Here is a 20,532-nt window from a genome sequence, read left to right on the forward strand (position 1 = left end):
GGCTCTGGTGTTTAGTGTGTGAGATGCCAGTCTGACCTCTGACCTGTCTGCAGTGACATCATGAATAACAAGGTGTTCTACCAGCATCCGAACCTGATGAGAGCGCTCGGCATGCACGAGACCGTCATGGAGGTGATGGTGAACGTCCTGGGTGGAGGAGAGTCCAAGGTGATTAAAAATACCATTATCATCATTATCATCTCTACATTATTTTGACCTCTTTGCATTTCCTCTGTTTTTACAGATATGTTGACTGTATGCGGCAAACATAAAAATTCAACTTTGTTACTTGGGTTATTGAAAGAAAAAAATGATCAAACAAATATTTTTGTTAATTATGGGAATTTTAACTTGAAATATTTGATCCTAAACTAGCAAACTGACTGACAGCTTCATTTATATTTACCCTGTTACCAGTGTTGGGTGTGACTAGTTACTAAGTAATTAGTTACTGTAATTTAATTACTTTTCTCAATTACTTTACTCTCATTTTTTCTGTAATTACAGAACTTCTTATGTAATTGAACTTAATACTGTGTATCGACTGTAGAACATTTATAGTGGATTTAACATCAAAATCTAAAGTCTAACCTTAAAATGCATGCTTTTTATGCACGCTTCTGACTTTAAATACTTTGGTGAGTTGATAAGAATATTAGTAACACTTTAGTGTCCAATTCTCACTACTAACTAGTTGGTTATTAGCATGAATATTACTGGGATATTGGCTGTTTATTATTACTTAAAAAGCACATATTAATGTCTTATTCTGCAAGACCTTATTCCAAATCCTTAATCCTACTCAATTCTTAAACTTGACAACTACTTTACTAAGTATTAATAAGCAGTAATTAGGAATATACTGAGGCAAAAGTCATAGTTAATAGTTAGTTAACAGTGAGAACTGGACTGTAATCTAAAGTGTGACCAGAATAATTCATGTAGTTATTTGAAAGAATTAAAAGAAGCGTTTCATGTTTATCCTTGTATCATTAACTTGTCGAGGTTGATATAGGATTTAGAAAGTAATTAGTAATAAGTAATTAAATACTTTTTGGCGAGAGTACAGTAATCTAATTACACTGTTGAAGATGTAATTAGTAACTAGTTTTTAGAGTAACTTACCCAACACTGCCTGTTACCCATGAGGTCATAAACCAACATATACACATCGTTTTTACTGCTACAGAAAAAGACACCATTTCTAATATTTCAGGATGGGTTCTGAATCTGATCGTCTTTCAAGGGTTTATTTTGTGCCAGACTTCACATGATCTTTTACATAATGCTTCGTTACTCATAACAGATGAAACTCAGTTTTATTTTCATAACACTTCATACAATACAAATTGTTTCAAAGCAGCTTCACAGTAAAAATCGGTTTCAGGAATCAGTACTTTCAGTTTTCATTTCAGATGCAAATGCAAGCAGAAAAAGTGTCACTGAACGAATGTCCTTTGTCTTCAGGAAATCACCTTTCCTAAGATGGTGGCCAACTGCTGTCGGTTCCTGTGCTACTTCTGTCGGATCAGTCGTCAGAATCAGAAGGCCATGTTTGATCACCTGAGCTACCTGCTGGAGAACAGCAGCGTGGGCCTCGGTAAGACGTCTGGAGATCTCCAGAGGGAGGTGTTAGTGTTAGTGTCCGCTAATCATGTGTGTGTGTTCTCTGTAGCGTCTCCGTCCATGCGAGGTTCCACTCCTCTGGATGTGGCCGCCGCGTCTGTGATGGACAATAATGAGCTGGCTCTGGCGCTGAGAGAGCCGGACCTCGAGAAGGTGCCACTCTCTCTCCCCTCAGTTTCTGATTGGCTGATGTAGGCTGTCGAACACTGACTGTGTGTGTGTGTGTGTGTCAGGTGGTGCAGTATCTGGCAGGCTGTGGTCTCCAGAGCTGCGTGATGCTGATGTCTAAAGGTTATCCTGACATCGGCTGGAACCCGGTGGAGGGAGAACGCTACCTGGACTTCCTCCGGTTCGCGGTCTTCTGTAACGGTTGGTGTTCTTTTTTTTTTTTCTTTTTTCCCCCCTTTTTTTCCAAACAAATACAGAAGAAAATAAACACATTCCAAAGAACAACATATACACATAACAGACAGAGACATACAGCGATCACTAAGCACAACTAATAATACATTCAGGAGTATTTAGATTTCAGATTTTGCCTTACAAAGTTATCTTACAAGAGTTACACATCCAACACAATCAAACAAAAATGAACCAAGAGTGCTTTTTTCCCTCTTTTTGGGCCTTCAAACTCATATACATATAAATAGCATAATACATTACTGTACATTGCTATATTTGGTCTCATCCAGGAGAAAGAAGGTAAAAAAAAAAATTAAAAGGTAACCAGTTAAATCTTTTCTATTCTTTTCAACCACTTCCCCCAGTATGATGACATTTTAGTAGATTGTTGTCTTTAGGAAAGGGTCAGAATTTCCATACTGTACACATCATGTACAATTTCTTGCCATTCACGTTCAGATGGGAAATCTTCCTTGAGTCATTACCTTGTAATGGCCTTCTTACTGGTTGCTAGTAATACATTAATGAGGTATATATTCTTCTTTGTTATTTTTGAAGGAGAAATACCCAAGTACATTGTTTTAAAGTTGCACTATAAATTCAATCCCATTATTGCATTTGTGACCCTGCAGCACAGAAGCAGTCATAAGCAGCACAGCTATATTTGTAGCAATAGCCAACAATACATTGTATGGATCAAAATTACACATTTTTCTTTTATGCCAAAAATCATTAGGATATTAAGTAAAGATCATGTTCCATGAAGATATTTTGTAAATTTCCTACCGTAAATATATCAAAACTTAAATTTTGATTAATAATATGCATTGCTAAGAACTTCATTTAGACAACTTTAAAGGTGCTTTTCTCAATATTTAGATTTTTTTGCACCCTCAGATTCCAGATTTTCAAATAGTTTCAAATCTCAGCCAAATATTGTCCGATCCTAAAAAACCATACATCAATGGAAAGTTTATTTATTCAGCGTTAAAGAAATTGTCCCTTATGACTGGTTTTGTGGTCCAGGGTCACATTTATCTCTCTCTTCAGATCCTGCCAGCGGTTGGTGTTCTGATGTATGTTCTCCTGGAGAGGATGGTGATGTAGTGCTGTATTGTGGGTGAATGGTGTTGTTTTGGTGTGTCTCAGGTGAGAGTGTGGAGGAGAACGCTAACGTGGTGGTGCGGCTCCTGATTCGCCGGCCCGAGTGTTTTGGCCCCGCCTTGCGCGGAGAGGGCGGGAACGGGCTGCTGGCGGCGATGGAGGAAGCCATTAAGATCTCAGAAGATTCCAGCAGAGACGGACCATCACCCACCACAGAGGAGAGCAGGACACTGTACGCAATAAACACACAGAAAATCATGAGCCAGTTTACATGACATGCAGGTTCTTTATTGTGGAAAAAGGTTCTTTAGATCATTAAAATGTTCCTCACACTTGGAAATAAACGGTTATTTTAAGAACTGATCACTGAAAGGTTATTTGGGGAAACAGAAATGGTTCTTCTATTGGATTTCTATAAAAGCCACCTTTGGTAACCTTTATTTTTGAGAGTGTGGCATTTGATCAGCATCCCTTCATCTCTCCTTCATGTATCTTCTGTGTTCCTGATCTGTCATTGTCCGCTGGTCCAGAAACATCCTAGTAAAATGGGTCGCGCTCTAAATGCAGCGACTTCTGCTGGATCTTCAGTAGTCTGAGGATCAACACCTTCATTTACATCAACAGTATTTTAAAGGGAATAGTATGCTTACATGCGCATCAAATCTGAATTTGGCAATATTCCCATTAGTATATATTCATGTAAACACCACAATCTGATTCAGTTTGACAATATTCTGATGCCCACTTTTGGGAACTCTGATGCATGTAAACACATTATTCACTGAATGGAGATGCTCAGACTGCAAGGAATTATGGGTACTAACAGATGCTTAGCTGTTGGTGTATTTTAGAAAGGCAACTCAGGTTAAATGGATGCATTTCTGGAGTGAATAAAATTGCCATTAACGCTTATTATTAATGATTGCCCTATGCTTTCCATTTGGTGTCAGTGTTGTCAGATGACAAGTGTTTGAATCCTAATTAAATGATTAGGAGCAGTAACACAATTAACAACATACAGTATAACAAACGTCATGTCATGATTTTATTTCTTTGACAGTTTTTTTTTTAAATGTTTGTTTTTCTTTATTATCGTTTAGCAGATTAACCGATAATTGATGCCAATTTGCTTTCAGTATGACTTTCATTTGTCATCATGTCGTTGGTCAGAACTGTGAGATGAAGAGTTTTAATGTAGACAAATGAGAGACAGATTGAACGACAGGGTCAGAATATCCCATGATGATGTGCGATGGAACGAGGCTCTCTGTTGGGTTGTAAATGTTTGTATTATTGTATTGTATTGGTCTGAAGATGCACTGTGATGAATTACATTCAGAAAGATTATAATGTGTTGTTCATTCTGTGAGCTTAATGATCAGCTGAACACAAACCACTGTTGATGATGATCTGTGTGTCTTTCATAGTAATGACATCATGGAGGAAGAGGAAGACGACACCATTCACATGGGAAACGCCATCATGACCTTCTACGCCGCTCTGATCGATCTGTTGGGCCGCTGCGCTCCAGAGATGCACGTGAGTGTGTTAGGGCTGTCAGAATGGCTGAAAAACTAAATTCAAATTTTGTACTTAAATATTATCAATATTCAAATTATATTCGAATTTAAAAAAAAAATTTTTGGTTTTCTCCTGAGGCCACAAGAGGGCGCATCGAGCAAAATATTACTAATGCACGATTCTTCAAAGCAATAAAATAATGAAATTCAAACTTGTTTTTGGCAGCCCTAGAGTGTGTGAATGTTTTCCCTGTAAATCGTCTTCACTGTTAACATGTACATAAGGCTTTATGTCGATCACGTTCCTCTCGTGATGTGATCTATGTGTTCTGGTGATTCTCCTCCGTCAGCTGATCCACGCGGGGAAGGGAGAGGCCATCCGTATCCGAGCCATCCTACGCTCGCTCATTCCCATTGAGGATCTGGTGGGAGTGATCAGCATCTCGTTCCTGATGCCCACGCTGGCCAAAGGTCTGATCGCTCTTCACTACAGCACTCACAGGAAGAGAAATGTCTGGGTTCATCTTGTGCTGCACCTGCATTTGTTGTTGACATTGTGTAAAAAAAAAGAACAATAAATTACATTTACAGTAATGCACTTGGCAAAACATGTAGACTGATATACAGGATCACCAGATTTGTGTTCTAAAGTCATATCAAGTCAGTTTTATTTGTGTAGCAATTTCCATCGAAGCAGCTTTACAGAAAATCATGATGTTAATGTTTGTAATATCTTCATGCCGTATAATCACATTGATCAGATTAGTGCTGGACAGTACTGGAGTTACATTTTGCAACGATATAAACAATCAAGTTGAGATTTGCTATTTGGGGTGTCGAAATGAATCGATGCATCGCGATGCGGACGATTCTGCATCGATGCTGTAATAGACCATAATCGATTATAGCTTACTGACGTCATTCGCATACGCACTTGTCACGCAAGTATTAAAAATGCACTCTCTATTTTTAAATCTGAGCTTGGCTTTTTCCTGCATATGGCACGTGTGTGAGCTAGACAGTCGCGACGGCTTCATTGCACAGAATGCTTGACTGTGCTTCCACTCGCCGTTATTTTAGTCTTTTACTTTAGATATGCTTTCATTTCTGCCGTTTGGAATGAAAACTCAAGCACTGACAGACTTTCACGTGCGCTGTTTGTTTGTCCTGAAGCTCGATCGCGGCTGCAGTTAAATGCACTTGCGTCTACTTCTATGATACGAAATTGATGTCAACACAGTCAGTTATGTTTTCAGAACAAAACATCTGATATGTGGAAATAGATCTGTGCATTAGTGTGAATACAGCCTGTTAAAGCTGCCAGTGGCTATGATCTCATCAGTAATAATCAAACAGCAATAATGCTGAGGAAAAAAGAAAAACCCATAACTATGATTGTCTGTAAACTTTCAGATAATTAAAGCACTCCCAGATACTGAAAGTGCTTTTTGTTTATCACTTGTAATTGTCTTTTTCCCCTTTTATTACTTTATATTTGCTGGAATGTAGCTATATTTACTTTTAATTCTTAACAAAAATTAATCAGTTATATATTTATTAATTAATTAATTAATTAACATAATTATTTTAAAAAGTAGCCTGCTTATATAATTTAATAAAAATGCACAAAATAAATTTGATGTAATTGTGATGCATCGTTAATATCGAATTGAATCATTGACTTGATAATCATTCACATCCCTATTTACTATGTAGTGTACTTACAAATGTGTGTGTGTTCAGACGGTTCTGTGATCGAGCCGGACATGTCAGCGGGATTCTGTCCTGATCACAAAGCGGCCATGGTTCTGTTCCTGGACCGGGTTTACGGCATCGAGGACCAGAACTTCCTCCTGCACCTGCTGGAAGTGGGCTTTCTTCCAGACCTCAGAGCCGCCGCCTCATTGGACACGGTTAGTCACATGACACCTCAGTGAGTGTGTGTTATCATGACGATCTTTGACCTCTCCCCTCGTCCTGTGTGACCTTTGACCTCTAGGTGGCTCTGAGCGCGACAGACATGGCGTTGGCTCTGAACCGGTACCTGTGCACGGCGGTGCTGCCGCTGCTCACTAAGTGCGCTCCTCTGTTCGCCGGGACGGAGCCGTTCGCGTCGCTCATCGACTCTCTGCTGCACACCGTCTACAGACTGTCCAAAGGCTGCTGTCTCACCAAAGCACAGAGAGACGCCATCGAGGAGTGTCTGCTAGCCATGTGCAGGTGAGGACTCGTTAGTGTCAGCCAGTGTTGGGTGTAACTAGTTACTAAGTAATTAGTTACTGTAATTTAATTTCTTTTCCCTTGAAAAAGTAAATTAAGCGACTACTCTTATTTTTTCTAAAATAACAGAACTTCTTATGTAATTGAACTTAATACTGCGTATCAACTCTAGAACATGTATAGTGGATTTAACATTAAAAATTAAAGTCTAACCTTAAAATGCATGCTTTTTATGTACCCTTCTGACTTTAAATACTTTGGTGAGTTGATAAAAATATTGGTAACACTTTAGTGTCCACTTCTCACTATTAACTACAGTGCTGTGAAAAGGTTTCAGATCATCAAACAAATTTTAATGTTACACAAAGATAATGCAAGTAAATACAAAATGCAGTTTTTAAATGATGATTTAATTTATTAAGGGAAAAAAAGCTATCCAAACCTACCTGGCCCTACATGAAAAATGAATTGCCCCCTCCTGTTAAATCATGAAAGAACTGTGATTAACCACATTATTTTAAGAAAGCTGAGTTAAATTTCACTAGGCCTGAAATTACTGGCCTGATTACTGCCAGACCTGTCGAATCAAGAAATCACTTAAATAGAATTTAGAAGCCATTTCTAAGGCTTTGGGACTCCAGCGAACCACGGTCAGAGCCATTATCCATAAATGGAGAAAACTTGGAACAGTGGTGAACCTTCCCAGTAGTGGCCGGCCTACCAAAATTACTCCAAGAGCGCAACAACGACTCATCCAGGAGGTCATAAAAGAACCCAGAACAACATCTAAAGAACTGCAGGCCTCACTTGCCTCAATTAAGGTCAGTGTTCATGATTCAACAATAAGAAAGAGACTGGGCAAAAACAGCATCCATGGGAGAGTTCCAAGGCAAAAGCCATTGCTGACCAAAAAGGACACAAAGGCTCGTCTCACATTTGCCAAAAAATATCTTGATTATCCCCAAGACTTTTGGACAAATATTTAGTGGACTGATTTTTTGGAAGGTGTGTGTCCCGTTACATCTGGCGTAAAACCAACACAGTATTTCGTAAAAAGAACATCATACCAACAGTCAAACATGGTGGTGGTAGTGTGATGGTCTGAGGCTGCTTTGCAGCTTCAGAACCTGGATGACTTGCCATAATTGATGGAACCATGAATTCTGCACTCTATAGAAAATCCTGAAGGAGAATGTCTGGCCATCAGTTTGTGACCTCAAGCTCAAGCTAACTTGGGTTATGCAGCAGGACAATGATTTCAAACACACCAGCAATCCACCTCTGAATGGCTCAAGAAAAACAAATTAAGGTTTTGGAGTGGCCAAGTCAAAGTCCGATTGAGATGCTGTGGCATGACCTCAAACAGTCCATTCATGCTCGAAAACCCTCAAATGTGGCTGAATTAAAACAAAGCAAAGAAGAGTGGGCCAAAATTCCTCCACAGCGATGTAAAAGACTCGGTGCCAGTTATCGCAAATGCTTGATTGCAGTTGTTGCTGCAAAGGGTGGCACAACCAGTTATTAGATTTAGGGGGCAATTACTTTTTCACGTAGTGCCAGGCAAGTTTGGACAGCTTTTTTCCCTTAATAAATGAAATCATTATTTCAACTGCATTTTGTATTTACTCGGGTTATCTTTGTGTAATATTAACATTTGTTTGATGATCTGAATTAGGGGTCGACCGATTATTGGCGCCGATATTAAGCATATGATTATCGGTATCGGTCATTTTCAAAACCGGTGTGCCCATAAAATTATTTCATTTTGAAATGCGCTATTTGGCTCTGATGCAGCCTGTCAGAACTCACCACTCTGTGGCCTCGAGCAGTCTCCGCCCACCGCGCATCTGATTTGTTGGGAGTCGCGAGTCCGACCAATCAATGTGGAAGACTAAGGCACTCTCACACTGAAAGCGCTTGCTACAGTTTCAGTGATTATCACGCATCAGTTGTCTCTCAAAGGCAACAGCAGACGTTGTGCAAGTTGCAATAAATCACAATCCACTACACTGAAGTTGCAAAACACCTGAATATTATCTATTTATGGTTTCCGCGATGGGGAATAGTTTATATTTTAACAGCAGATGGCGCTCTGCTCTAGTTTTTATCCGCACACTCAAATACTGATGAAGAAGAGCGCTGAAGAGCACTTGTGTGTTCGGCTGAGTCTGTAATCTCACCTCGGCTCAGAATGCTTTTATGACGCCAGATTAATGTAAACACAGCACACTGTGAACACCCTTGTAATCCGCTTCAACCTTTTTGAATTTTATGAATGATTATTTTAGGTTCGAGTGTGTTTTAAGGATTTGGAAACGAGCAGAGTACGGCTGATTCTGAAGCATGCAGCGCCACCTGCTGCTCAAAACTAAGCTCAGAATCCACTCCAGAAAGAATCGCCATGCATTCGGAAAATCTCAGAATCGATGCTGAATCATTTCTAGATTGGCGATGCATCGATTTATTTTCCCAGCCCTAAGACCGTTTACTGACCGGCTGACATATAGTGCACAAAACATGGGCGGTTCTTGGTCAGATTGAGTTCTTGGTGTGACTAGCATAAACTTTTATGTGGTTATGTAAATGAAACCAAGTAAAAATTAAGCCTCTCTTTTGCACGGGGAAACCTCTCACAGAACAACAAATGATGTATGAAACAACAAATCAGTTCAAAATCTATTTAAACCAGCGGTCCAACACAATATTTGATATTTTGCTGTAATTATGACAAAGCTGCTTGTTTTCAAACTTTTGTAACAGAAACTGAGGGTATTTATTTATTCATTCAATATTTATATTAAATAAATTAACCCTGGTTTTGTGATTCCAGAAGATCCAAGATTCTGATTCTGTATGTTCTTCAATAAAAACAGTAGTTACTGAGGGGAAAAAAGAAATTTGACTTCAGTTTACATCTGATTATATGTTTTTTTTAGTATGAAGCAGTTGTAGTATTTAGTATTATTTAGTTTTTAGTATAGTATTTAGTATGCTATTTTAATATATTAAAAATAATTTATTGCTGCAAGGCGAGATACTGAAGGAAAAACCAACTTTTTTATGTAATAATTAATTTTGGTCTTTTTTGCTTCCATAACACAGAAAGTGGAAAACATCCAAAATACACATTTATTGCACATTATATATTTGCATCTGTAGATTTCAATTCCAATCCATATATTTAAAGAGTTTTTTTTTTTTTTTTAAACATACACCAGACTTTGCAGTTTTATTCCTGTCTATAATCTGAAGGTTTGTTCATATATCATTCACACTGATTTATACATTTTATTCCTAGAAACATGGTAAAAAAAACAAGTTGTTTGTTTTCTGTCTGTTGACAGTATTTTCTGATTTATGGAGTGAGAAAAAGAGAAATCCAAAATTAACTCTTAATATATCAACAAAATCAAGCAATAATTTTCAACCTGGCTTTATCCAATGTTCAGATTTATGCTCTGGAAATGTACATTTCTGAAAACTTTAAGCAGTAGCCGTCTCAGGCATGTTTCGTGTGACTTTCATGTGTGTTGTACGTGTGTTTTGCAGCAAACTGCGTCCCTCGATGATGCAGCATCTGCTGAGGCGTCTGGTGTTTGACGTTCCTGTGCTCAACGAACACACAAAGATGCCTCTGAAGGTGAGACGCGTCTGATCTCTAATTGACATCAGGAATCATGTGCTGTAGTAACTGGTGGCCGTGTCCTCCTGTAGCTCCTGACCAATCACTACGAGCGCTGCTGGAAGTACTACTGTCTGTCCGGAGGATGGGGCAGCTTCGGCGCCGCGTCGGACGAGGAGCTGCATCTGTCCAGAAAGCTCTTCTGGGGAATCTTTGACGCTCTGGCCAGAAAGGTACAGCAGAGCCTGAGCCAATGCGTCGCTCTGTAAGTGAAGTTCATTGTCTGCTGTATCTGAGGTGTGTGTGTGTGTGTGTGTGTGTGTGTGTGTTTACAGAAATATGAGGTGGAGTTGTTCAAGCTGGCGCTGCCGTGTCTGAGCTCGGTGGGCGGAGCTTTACCTCCCGATTACATGGAGTCAAACTACATGGCCATGATGGAGAAACAGTCATCCATGGACGCAGAGGGAAACTTCAACCCACAGCCCGCCGACACCAGCAGGTCAGACTCCAGCTCTTCTGCTGGAGGAAGACCTCCATCCTCTTCCTTTGAAGCCTTTACTTCTAAACATGAGTGTTTAAGGTCTTTGCACACTGCCTCCAAAGTTGTTGTATGCGTTTCTTTGTATTCGTCATCCTTTCCAATCAAAATGCTTGCTACGGATGCAAAAACGCAGAAAATCGAACCGGATCCGAATTTTTTATGACGGACGAAAGTTTCGGAGACAGTGTGTAAACATGATTGACACAACGCGAGGTCACATTTATTAGAGATGCACCGATTGCAATTTTCTTGGCCGATTCCGATTTTTTGCAAGTGTGACCTGCCGATACCGATTTTTGCCGATTACGATTTTCTTTCTAAGAACTATAATTGACAGCATATACAAAAACATCTATGCAAATTTCAATGCAAAAATTATTTACATAATAACAGAAATGATTAAACATTAAAATTCCCCCAATCTGGACTAAGTTACCGATTTTCTCTCAAAATAAATACTCTGTGACTGGAAAGAGGAAGAAATAGTTAACTTAAAATGAGTTGCTGTATGTAACAAAACAGATGTCATTTCCCACTATGTTTATAAATGGTCATTTTTTTAATAAAAAGATACAAATGAAACAAATTATTATGCAAGTCTCAAGTAGGGCTATTCTGTTAACAGCCTACTACAGAAATGAATAATCACATGTAAAATAAAACAGCATAGTCTTCACTGTAAGAATTAAACTTTCTTTGTTTCCTATTAAAGCTTCAGAAGCCCTTCAGTCAAGAGCAGTGTGTGATTTTGAGTTTGTCTTTTGTTGTTAATATTAAGCACACAGTCGCAGCAGGAATATAGCTGCTGTCACTTTAAGAGCCGCACGAGTCCAATTTCCTGTTACACGTGTATTTTCATTCTCAACTGTTTACGTTCATTTATTACATAACTGACGAGGGTTTACGTGAATGATCACTAAGCGCCGCATTTTGACACATTTTTGCGTTGTATTTGACCGTTTAATTGCGCATCTTGAGCTAAAGGTTGACTTTTATGTCCGTGTTCTGTTCCGTCTCTGAGCGCAATAAATCAAGCACGTCCCATTTTCAAAGTCACGTTACATGATTTTACTGATTTGCACGTGAGATTGGGTTTTGTTTGTGTTTCTGCAGTGTTGTTGTTCCTGAGAAGCTCGATCATTTCATCAATAAATATGCAGAATTCTCCCATGAGAAATGGTCCATGGAGAAGGTCAGAGCTGCTTTCATTTCATTATTAAAGTGACTCAATTTTATTAATCTTATTTATATTTTTGGCTGTATTTTGTCCTCCTCTCTTAGTAAATCTGATGTTGGAAGTAAATAACCAGATAAACACTGGTAAAAGTCCTTTTTTCAGTAGTGTGACTGTAGCTCGGTGGTTTTTAAAATTGTGTAACTTTTCTAGTAACACAATTTACACAGTCTAGTGCTACTTTTCATGAAGTAGTGGTGTGGTAAATCAAAACACATTATTTGTGTGCCATACTGTGGATTAAATGAGCTGAATCAATGATCAAACGTGATCTATAATGTTCCTCTCTCTTATTAGTAGCATTGAATTTGATTCATTCATTCAGACTCAACTGAATCAGTGCAGACTGATTCAAAAAATGATTCGTAAGTTCATTTTGAGCCATCACACAATAGAACATTTCTAGACGTTTGTCTTATTTAATGGTAACACTTTACATTAAGGTTTCATTAGTTGATATTAGTTACACTAGTGAACATGAACAAACAATGAGCACTTGTTCATTTTAGTTAATGTTGATTTAAATATTTATTAATATACATTTAAAATCAAATGTTGTGTCTGTTAACATGGCACTTTGAACTAATGTGAACAAACAGTGAACATTTGTATTTTCATTAACTAACAAAGATTAATAAAGGCTGTAAAGAATATATTGCTCATTGTTAGTCAATGCACTAACTAATGTAAATGTATGGGACCTTATTGTGAAGTGTTTACAATTCAATTTAATCTAAAGAAAATTGTGTTTATCATTGTTTATTTCAGTTATTTGAAATAAGGAGCTTCTGTTTTATTAACAGTGTTAAATGCAAATCTTTTCTCAGATTTAATGTAGTTACTCTGATTAAAATTTTGTCAGTGTTTTTGTGCCAGTGTTGTTGAAAATGACTTTTTGTGCTATCTTTTTGTGAGTAAGTACTTCATCGGATACGTTGATGTTAAACTGGCAAGTTGCATCCAGGCAGAGCACGGTTTCATGTCTTCTTGTTTGAATCGAGTTCACTGATGTTTTGATCTGTGTGTCTGTAGTTTGCCGCCGGCTGGGTTTATGGAGAGCAGATGTGTGAATCATCTAAAGTTCATCCGCTGCTCAAGCCCTACAAATGTCTGTCTGAGAAGGTACAGAAACCGTTCAGTGATTACACTCAGAACGATGAGTAGATTTCCCAGCATGCCTCTGTGTTTCAGGATAAGGAGGTGTACCGCTGGCCAATCAGAGAGAGTCTGAAGACGATGCTGTCGTGGGGCTGGAGCATCGAGCGGATGAGAGAGAGCGACGCGTCCACGCTACACAACCGCACGCGCCGGATCTCTCTGTCCAGTCAGGTCAGAAACAGCCGTATTTACCGTAAGAGTGAGTGATGATGTCATCCCCTCCTGGATGAAAGAAAGAGAGAATCGTGTGACCTTTGACCTCTCGTGTCTCCTGCAGCGCTCCATAGAGGGCGCTCATGGTTTCAGCCCGCGGCCCGTCGACATGAGCAATGTGACGTTGTCCAGAGACCTGCATGTGAGCGACCTGCTTCACACATCAACAACACAACTCGAACACTTCCAGTTTTGCTGTTTGAAACACGTTATTTAGAACATATATATATATATATATATATGTATGTATATGTTTGTGTGCTTCAGGCGATGGCAGAGCTGCTGGCCGAGAACTATCACAACATTTGGGCTCAGAAGAAAAAACTGGAGCTGGAATCCAAAGGTCTGTTCACAAGCTGCACTTAAAATTCATGTTACATACGACAGCATAAAATACAGGACAGTAGTGGGATAGCAGGTCCTTCTGAACATATAAACCTGAGCGCAGCCATTAGATGGCACTGCAGGGCTGCATATTAGTGTGTGTCTGGCGCTGCTTTCTAACGTGTGTGTGTGTGTGTGTGTGTGTGTGTGTGTGTGTGTGTGTGTGTCAGGAGGAGGAAGTCATCCATTACTGGTTCCTTACGACACTTTAACTGCCAAAGAGAAATCCAAAGACCGAGAGAAAGCACAAGACATCCTCAAGTTCTTTCAGATCAACGGATACAGCGTCTCAAGGTGATTCTGTGTGTGTGTGTGTGTTGCTCTTTCACATTTATCTGTAGACATGGTTTACATCTTACTTATAATTATTCATGAATAAATATTCAAATAATTATTTCACAAAACATCAAAAGTTTAAGTTTGGGGTTGGTAAGATTTTTAAAGGGATAGTTCACCCAAAAAAAATGAAAATCCTGTCATTAATTAAACTCATCCTCATGTCGTTCCAAACCCGTAAGACCTTTGTTCATCTTCGGAACACAAATTAAGATATTTTTAATGAAATCCGAGAGCTCTCTGACCCAAAATATCTACATTTGTGTTTTGAAGATGAACGAAGGTCTTACGGGTTTGGAACGACATGAGGATGAGTTTAATTAATGACAGGATTTTCATTTTTGGGTGAACTAACCCTTTAATGTTTTTGAAAGAGTCTCTTCTGCTCACCAAGGCTGCATTTATTTGATTAAACCTACTGTAAAAAATTATGAAATATTATTACAATTTAAACAGCTGTTTTCTATGTGAATATCAGTTAAACTGTAATGTATTTCTGTGATGCGCAGCTGAATTTTCAGCATCATTACTCCAGTCTTCAGAGTCACATGATCTTCAGAAATCAACAAACAAACCTTTCTATGAACTCCACACATTCGTGATTCAGCTCTGTGGGTCTCCTGTCCAGTGTTTATGAAATACTTTGGCTAATTTGGCAATGTTTTAATCTCCCAGAGTGCTTCACTCCCAGCTCAGTTGAACACATTTGACTGTATTTAAACCCACTGTGTGGAGTTGTGCCGGTTTTCCCTCAGAATCACCACAGACTGATGTGACGTGTGTGTTTGTGATGTGAGCAGGGCTATGAAAGAACAGGATCTGGACGCTCCGTCCATAGAGAAACGCTTCGCCTACACGTTTCTGCAGCAGCTGATCACGTATGTGGATGAAGCTCACGCACACATGCTGGAGTACGGTGAGACGCTCGCTTTAATGCCTGTATCCATCTCAGAATTACTGATCATCATCACATCAGCTTCTCGTCTTTATTTCAGATGCTGGAATTCGACCGAAGGGAGAGAAAATCCCTCACGAGCAGCAGGTCAAATTCTTCGGGAAGGTCTGATTCATCTGACGGATTCACTTCATGTCAGTCAGTTGTTAAATTCAGACACTGATTGAATTATTATTTCGCACATTTCCAGGTTGTGCTGCCGCTGGTGGACCAGTACTTCAAAAACCATCGGCTCTACTTCCTGTCGACCGCCGTTCGACCAATCAGCAGCGGCGGCCACGCCTCCAACAAAGAGAAGGAGATGGTGACCAGGTGATGTGTGTCTCATGCTGCAACTTAAAGAAAGAATCTGTGTTCAGTACGACTAAAGACATGCAGCGTCAGGCTGTAAAAAATTGAAAAGTCATTTAATTTGCTCCTCAGTTTGTGAAAACAGGAACTGAGCTGTATTTTATGCAGAAGGTTTCCTTCAGTTTCTAAACACACTCATGCTGTGATTTATTCTCCTTTGGTTTGAAATGATGTTTTCTCTCTCCTGTGACTCTCAGCTTGTTCTGTAAACTGGCCGTTCTGGTGCGGCACCGGATCTCACTGTTTGGTAAGGTGCTGTCTATCATGTTTGAAGCGTGTTTGCGGTGGTTTGTGAGTTGTTGGAGGTGTTTTTGAGAATGAACTCAGTCTGATATCAGTTTCTTGAAGCTGTTTATCTGAGCTCAAACCATCTTAGACTAGATCAGATAAGTTTAAAATGTGCTGGAGCTGAAGGCAGCGATCTGTTTGATCATTTGTGACCCTGGAGCACAAAACCAGTCATAAGGGTCAATTGAAATAATCTGAATAAGCTGAATAAATAGTTTTCCATTGATGTATGGTGTGTTAGGATAGGACAATATTTGTATTTGAGATACAACTATTTGAAAAAAATCTAAATATTGAGAAAATCACCTTTAAAGTTGTCCAAATGAAGTTCTTAGCAATGCATATTACTAATCAAAAATGAAGTTTTGATATATTTACGGTAGGAATTTTACAAAATATCTTCATGGAACATGATCTTTACTTAATATCCTAATGATTTTTGGCATAAAAAGGAAATTAATTATTTTGATCCATACAATGTATTGTTGGCTATTGCTGCAGATATAGCTGTGCTGCTTATGACTGCTTTTGTGCTCCAGGCTCACATTTCAGCATGTCGCCGTGTGATAAGACGCGTCTTATGTGTGTGGATTTAAGGTGTTTGCAAACTCTGGGTTAAAGTTAGATGTGTGAAAACCACTGAAGCCTGATTGGATAGTCCGTGTGTCTGAGATCAGTAATGTGTGTCGTCGTGTTTCTCAGGGAATGATGCCACGTCTATCGTGAACTGCCTGCACATCCTGGGACAGACGCTGGACGCCAGGTTAGTCAGACACACCCCTCGGTCATGGTGTTAGATTAACAGTTACTAGACTATAGAATAGATTACATAAATATATGAAGGACACACATGTTGATTGAGATATATTTGATGAAACTGATCTCAGTTGATGTATCTGTCAGTGTATGTGGCTCAAAAATTCTTTTTTTTTTTACATTTTGCGTCCAGGACAGTGATGAAAACCGGCCAGGACTCTGTCAAAGCGGCTCTGAGGGCCTTTTTTGACAATGCAGCAGAAGATCTGGAGAAGACGATGGAGAACCTGCGACAGGGTCAGTTCACACACGCGCGCACGCAACCCAAAGGAGTCACACAGATCATAAACTACACAACCATCGCTCTGCTGCCCGTCCTCTCATCGCTGTTCGAACACATCGGACAGAACCTGTTCGGAGAGGATCTCATACGTGAGTCGCCTTCCTAAATACATCTGCATCATATCAGACACCTGCTCTCTAGATATTAATATTAGCCGTTATAAAGCTCATTTCACTGTGAACAGCAGCGTGTCTCAGATCTCATGTTCTCCGTGTCGTTGCAGTGGATGATGTCCAGGTTTCCTGCTATCGGATTCTGAACAGTTTGTACTCACTTGGAACCAGTAAAAGTATTTATGTTGAGAGGTAATAAACCGTCTTATTGATTTGCGTTTATTCATTTAGCAGACTTTTATCCAAAGCAATTTAAAAGTGAGGAATACAACTGAGTGATTCATCTTAAAGTGATTCATCTTAAACAAAGCGATTCATCTTAAGCAAAAAGATTAATCTTAAACAAAACAATTTATCTTAAATTAAGTCATCCTAAATGAGGTGATGCATTTTAAACAAATTGATTCATCCTGAACAAAGCGATTTATTCTTATTAAAGCAAATCATCCTAAGCAAAGTGATTCACAGATTTATATGACTTTAGTTGTTTAATAAATGTGCTGAAGAGCACCGTGTGTGCGTGCGTTTGCGCATGTGTGTGTGTGTGTGTGTGTGTGAGCGGCTGTAGTTGACCGCTGTGTGTTGTGTTCAGGCAGCGTCCAGCTCTCGGCGAGTGTCTGGCCGCGTTTTCTGGTGCGTTTCCTGTGGCCTTCCTGGAGCCCAGTCTGAACAGACACAACACTTTCTCCATATACAACTGCAAAAGCTCCCGAGAGCGAGCAGGTACATCACACACACCTGAAAAAAATCACTCTGTTACTTTTATCTGTATTTCAGCTACAAAGCAGCTCTTCTTAAAACAATAGTGTCATTATTCAGATCAGTTCAGGGGGTTGGCTGAAATCATTTTGCTTGAAATTTGAAAATGATTTCTTATGTTTGTGATGAAATTAAATATGTGAAGTTACAGGTGAAAGAGTGTTATATTTACGTATACTTTTGTTGTGGTTGGTGTTAATTTTGGCACCCATTTTTAATTTATTCTTACTCAAATGACGTTTTAGTTATTATCATATTAAGTCAACCTTGTCCTGTTTTTGTTTAAGTTAAGTTTAAGTCAATGAAATGTATGAGCATTGTAGTCAGGTTTGAGTCGATGAAATCTTAGTCACATTTTCGTCATGCTGTATAATGGTTAAATTGATAAAAATTATTTTTGCTAAAATTATAATTGTAATGATTGTTGTCATTTGAGAAATTTACAAATCAACAGAATGTGGACTCATACAGTGTACTGCTTTATTATAGGCTAATTATCATATAAATTAATATCAAATACTTATGCACTCTCTCTGTCTACATTATAAAAACTGGTAAAACAAACAAAAAATATTACCTATAACCTATGAAATTCCTAGTAATTCCACTCATTCCAAATTGCGATACCCTATGTTTCTCTATTAAAACAGCAGCGGTGGAGTAAGTGCATTTATTCAGAAACCACAATCGCAAACAATATAGTCCAGATCTCATGACAGAACACAGACCGATGAGCTGAGTGATGCTTTAGTTTAGATCACTAAACTCCTGCATGTTTGTTGCTGTTTTCAGATCACGGTTGCTTAAAATAAGCAAAATGTATCCTTGTAACAGCGAAGCTCTGATTCGGGGCTTTGAACTCTTGATATCTGGCAACCGCATTCATGAAAGCTTGCGTAGTAGAGGCGTGTACAGCAGTCTGCAATAACATTTTGTCTCCTTTTTTGACTAAAATAAAAAGATAATTTGGTAAAGTTTTTTTAATTTTTTTTTTTAATACATTTTAGTCTCATCTTTCATTGTCAACGAAATTGCATGTTGATATAGTCTTGGTTATCATTTATTGACCTTATTGTTGTCTCGTCTTCGTCTGGTATTAGTCGTGGGAAAAAAAGATTGTCAACGAACATTTTTCGTCATAGGTTTCAGTCAAAGAAATGAACAGAGGTGTAAAGAGTACCTAAAAACCATACTTCAGTAAAAGTACAGATCCCTTACAGTGAAAATGACTCCACTGCAAGATACAAGTCACCAATTCCAAAACAACTTGAGTAGAGTATCTGATTTCAACAGCATTTTACTAATACTAAATATAGGCTCAAAGAATGCACTAGTGTAATGTTGTGGAGAAGCTGGGGAAAAGGCAGAGGCAAGGATCTATGTGCAGGTATTTAATGGAAAAACTAGAACAAACCAAAAACATGTAAGCTATAGTACTTTTGGTGGCCTGTAGTAGGCAGTATCACTTCTTTTGTAGCAGAAATAAACTGCTGCAGAAAAAGCTACAGTAGGTCCATGCAAAATGTTGCTAATATCTTTGATACTATCCGAGTATCCGAAAAGATACTCAAGTTCAGTAACTAATTACATTTACTCAAATACTTTACACCTCTGGAAATGAACACTAGTTGTGGTTTACTGTTATAGTTGTTTATGTGATTGGTGTTGTTAATGCAGACGTGTTTGTGTGCAGCGCTGGGTCTCCCCGCTCAGGTGGAGGAGGTGTGCGCTCTGGTGCCGTCTCTGGAGCGAGCGCTGGAGGAGGTCATGGAGCTGGCCGAGTCGGGCATGCGTTACACACAGATGCCTCACGTGATGGAGGTGCTGCTGCCCATGCTGTGCAGCTACATGTCTCACTGGTGGGAACACGGACCCGAGAGCAACCCGGAGCACGCCGAGCGCTGCTGCACCTCGCTGACCTCCGAACACATGAACACGCTGCTGGGAAACATCCTCAAGATCATCTACAACAACCTGGGCATCGACGAGGGGGCCTGGATGAAGAGACTCGCGGGTACACCAGCAAACCTTTACCTCAACTACATCCACTGAATAAACAATTAGAGTTTTCAAGTGTCGTACTGTATATGTGACCCGTGCTGGCAAAATGGGTGTGAATGCGCACGGGCTAATTTTGAGCAACGCGCAAAAAAAAGGCAATTTTTGCTTTTAATTTGAGGTTTTCACAAAAATGAGTTCATTAAGCCCTCGTCTAGCGATCCCAGTGCTCCAAATAGTAATTAAACATCTCAAATGATCTTTATTAGTATGTTTTCTGAGAGGAGTATCTTCTCTCCGTTCGCTTCTCGCGCTGATTGACGTCCGAAGCACTTGATCCCGATAAATACACACATATACACAGAATTACAGTATTTCAGTTTTCACACAAGCGTAATCTGTTGTGTTTTAAGTGAACGTTTGGGGAAAAACACCTGATGTGTAACATTATATTAGATCCGTGCAGTACAGTAGGTGTTAATATATATACAGGCCGTCTGTCGCATTCATGTTAATCTAACAATAAAAGATTCGCTGCTCTTGATTGATTTTAATAATCAATTTATTTGTAATGAACACACTAAAGTGATTTTTACATTTGATTATTTG

At 39.1% G+C, this 20,532-nt stretch overlaps 1 protein-coding gene across 1 annotated transcript in view; it reads left to right on the forward strand.

Moving 5' to 3' along the window:
- ryr2a (ryanodine receptor 2a (cardiac)) overlaps positions 1–20,532 on the forward strand; it is a 151,877-nt gene that overhangs the window by 88,562 nt on the left and 42,783 nt on the right. The window contains 27 exon segments of the mRNA XM_058794607.1: positions 54–168; positions 1,468–1,600; positions 1,676–1,779; positions 1,860–1,995; positions 3,178–3,364; positions 4,560–4,671; positions 5,003–5,123; positions 6,396–6,565; positions 6,652–6,872; positions 10,422–10,512; positions 10,587–10,727; positions 10,830–10,993; positions 12,149–12,227; positions 13,302–13,391; positions 13,461–13,598; positions 13,705–13,782; positions 13,908–13,983; positions 14,195–14,318; positions 15,161–15,276; positions 15,356–15,420; positions 15,506–15,627; positions 15,864–15,913; positions 16,657–16,717; positions 16,904–17,142; positions 17,277–17,358; positions 17,759–17,889; positions 19,619–19,939. Coding sequence (XP_058650590.1) covers positions 54–168; positions 1,468–1,600; positions 1,676–1,779; positions 1,860–1,995; positions 3,178–3,364; positions 4,560–4,671; positions 5,003–5,123; positions 6,396–6,565; positions 6,652–6,872; positions 10,422–10,512; positions 10,587–10,727; positions 10,830–10,993; positions 12,149–12,227; positions 13,302–13,391; positions 13,461–13,598; positions 13,705–13,782; positions 13,908–13,983; positions 14,195–14,318; positions 15,161–15,276; positions 15,356–15,420; positions 15,506–15,627; positions 15,864–15,913; positions 16,657–16,717; positions 16,904–17,142; positions 17,277–17,358; positions 17,759–17,889; positions 19,619–19,939 — 3,467 coding nt within the window.

Source organism: Onychostoma macrolepis, chromosome 12 (genome assembly GCF_012432095.1).
Source record: "Onychostoma macrolepis isolate SWU-2019 chromosome 12, ASM1243209v1, whole genome shotgun sequence".
NCBI classification, from domain to species: Eukaryota; Metazoa; Chordata; class Actinopteri; order Cypriniformes; family Cyprinidae; genus Onychostoma; species Onychostoma macrolepis.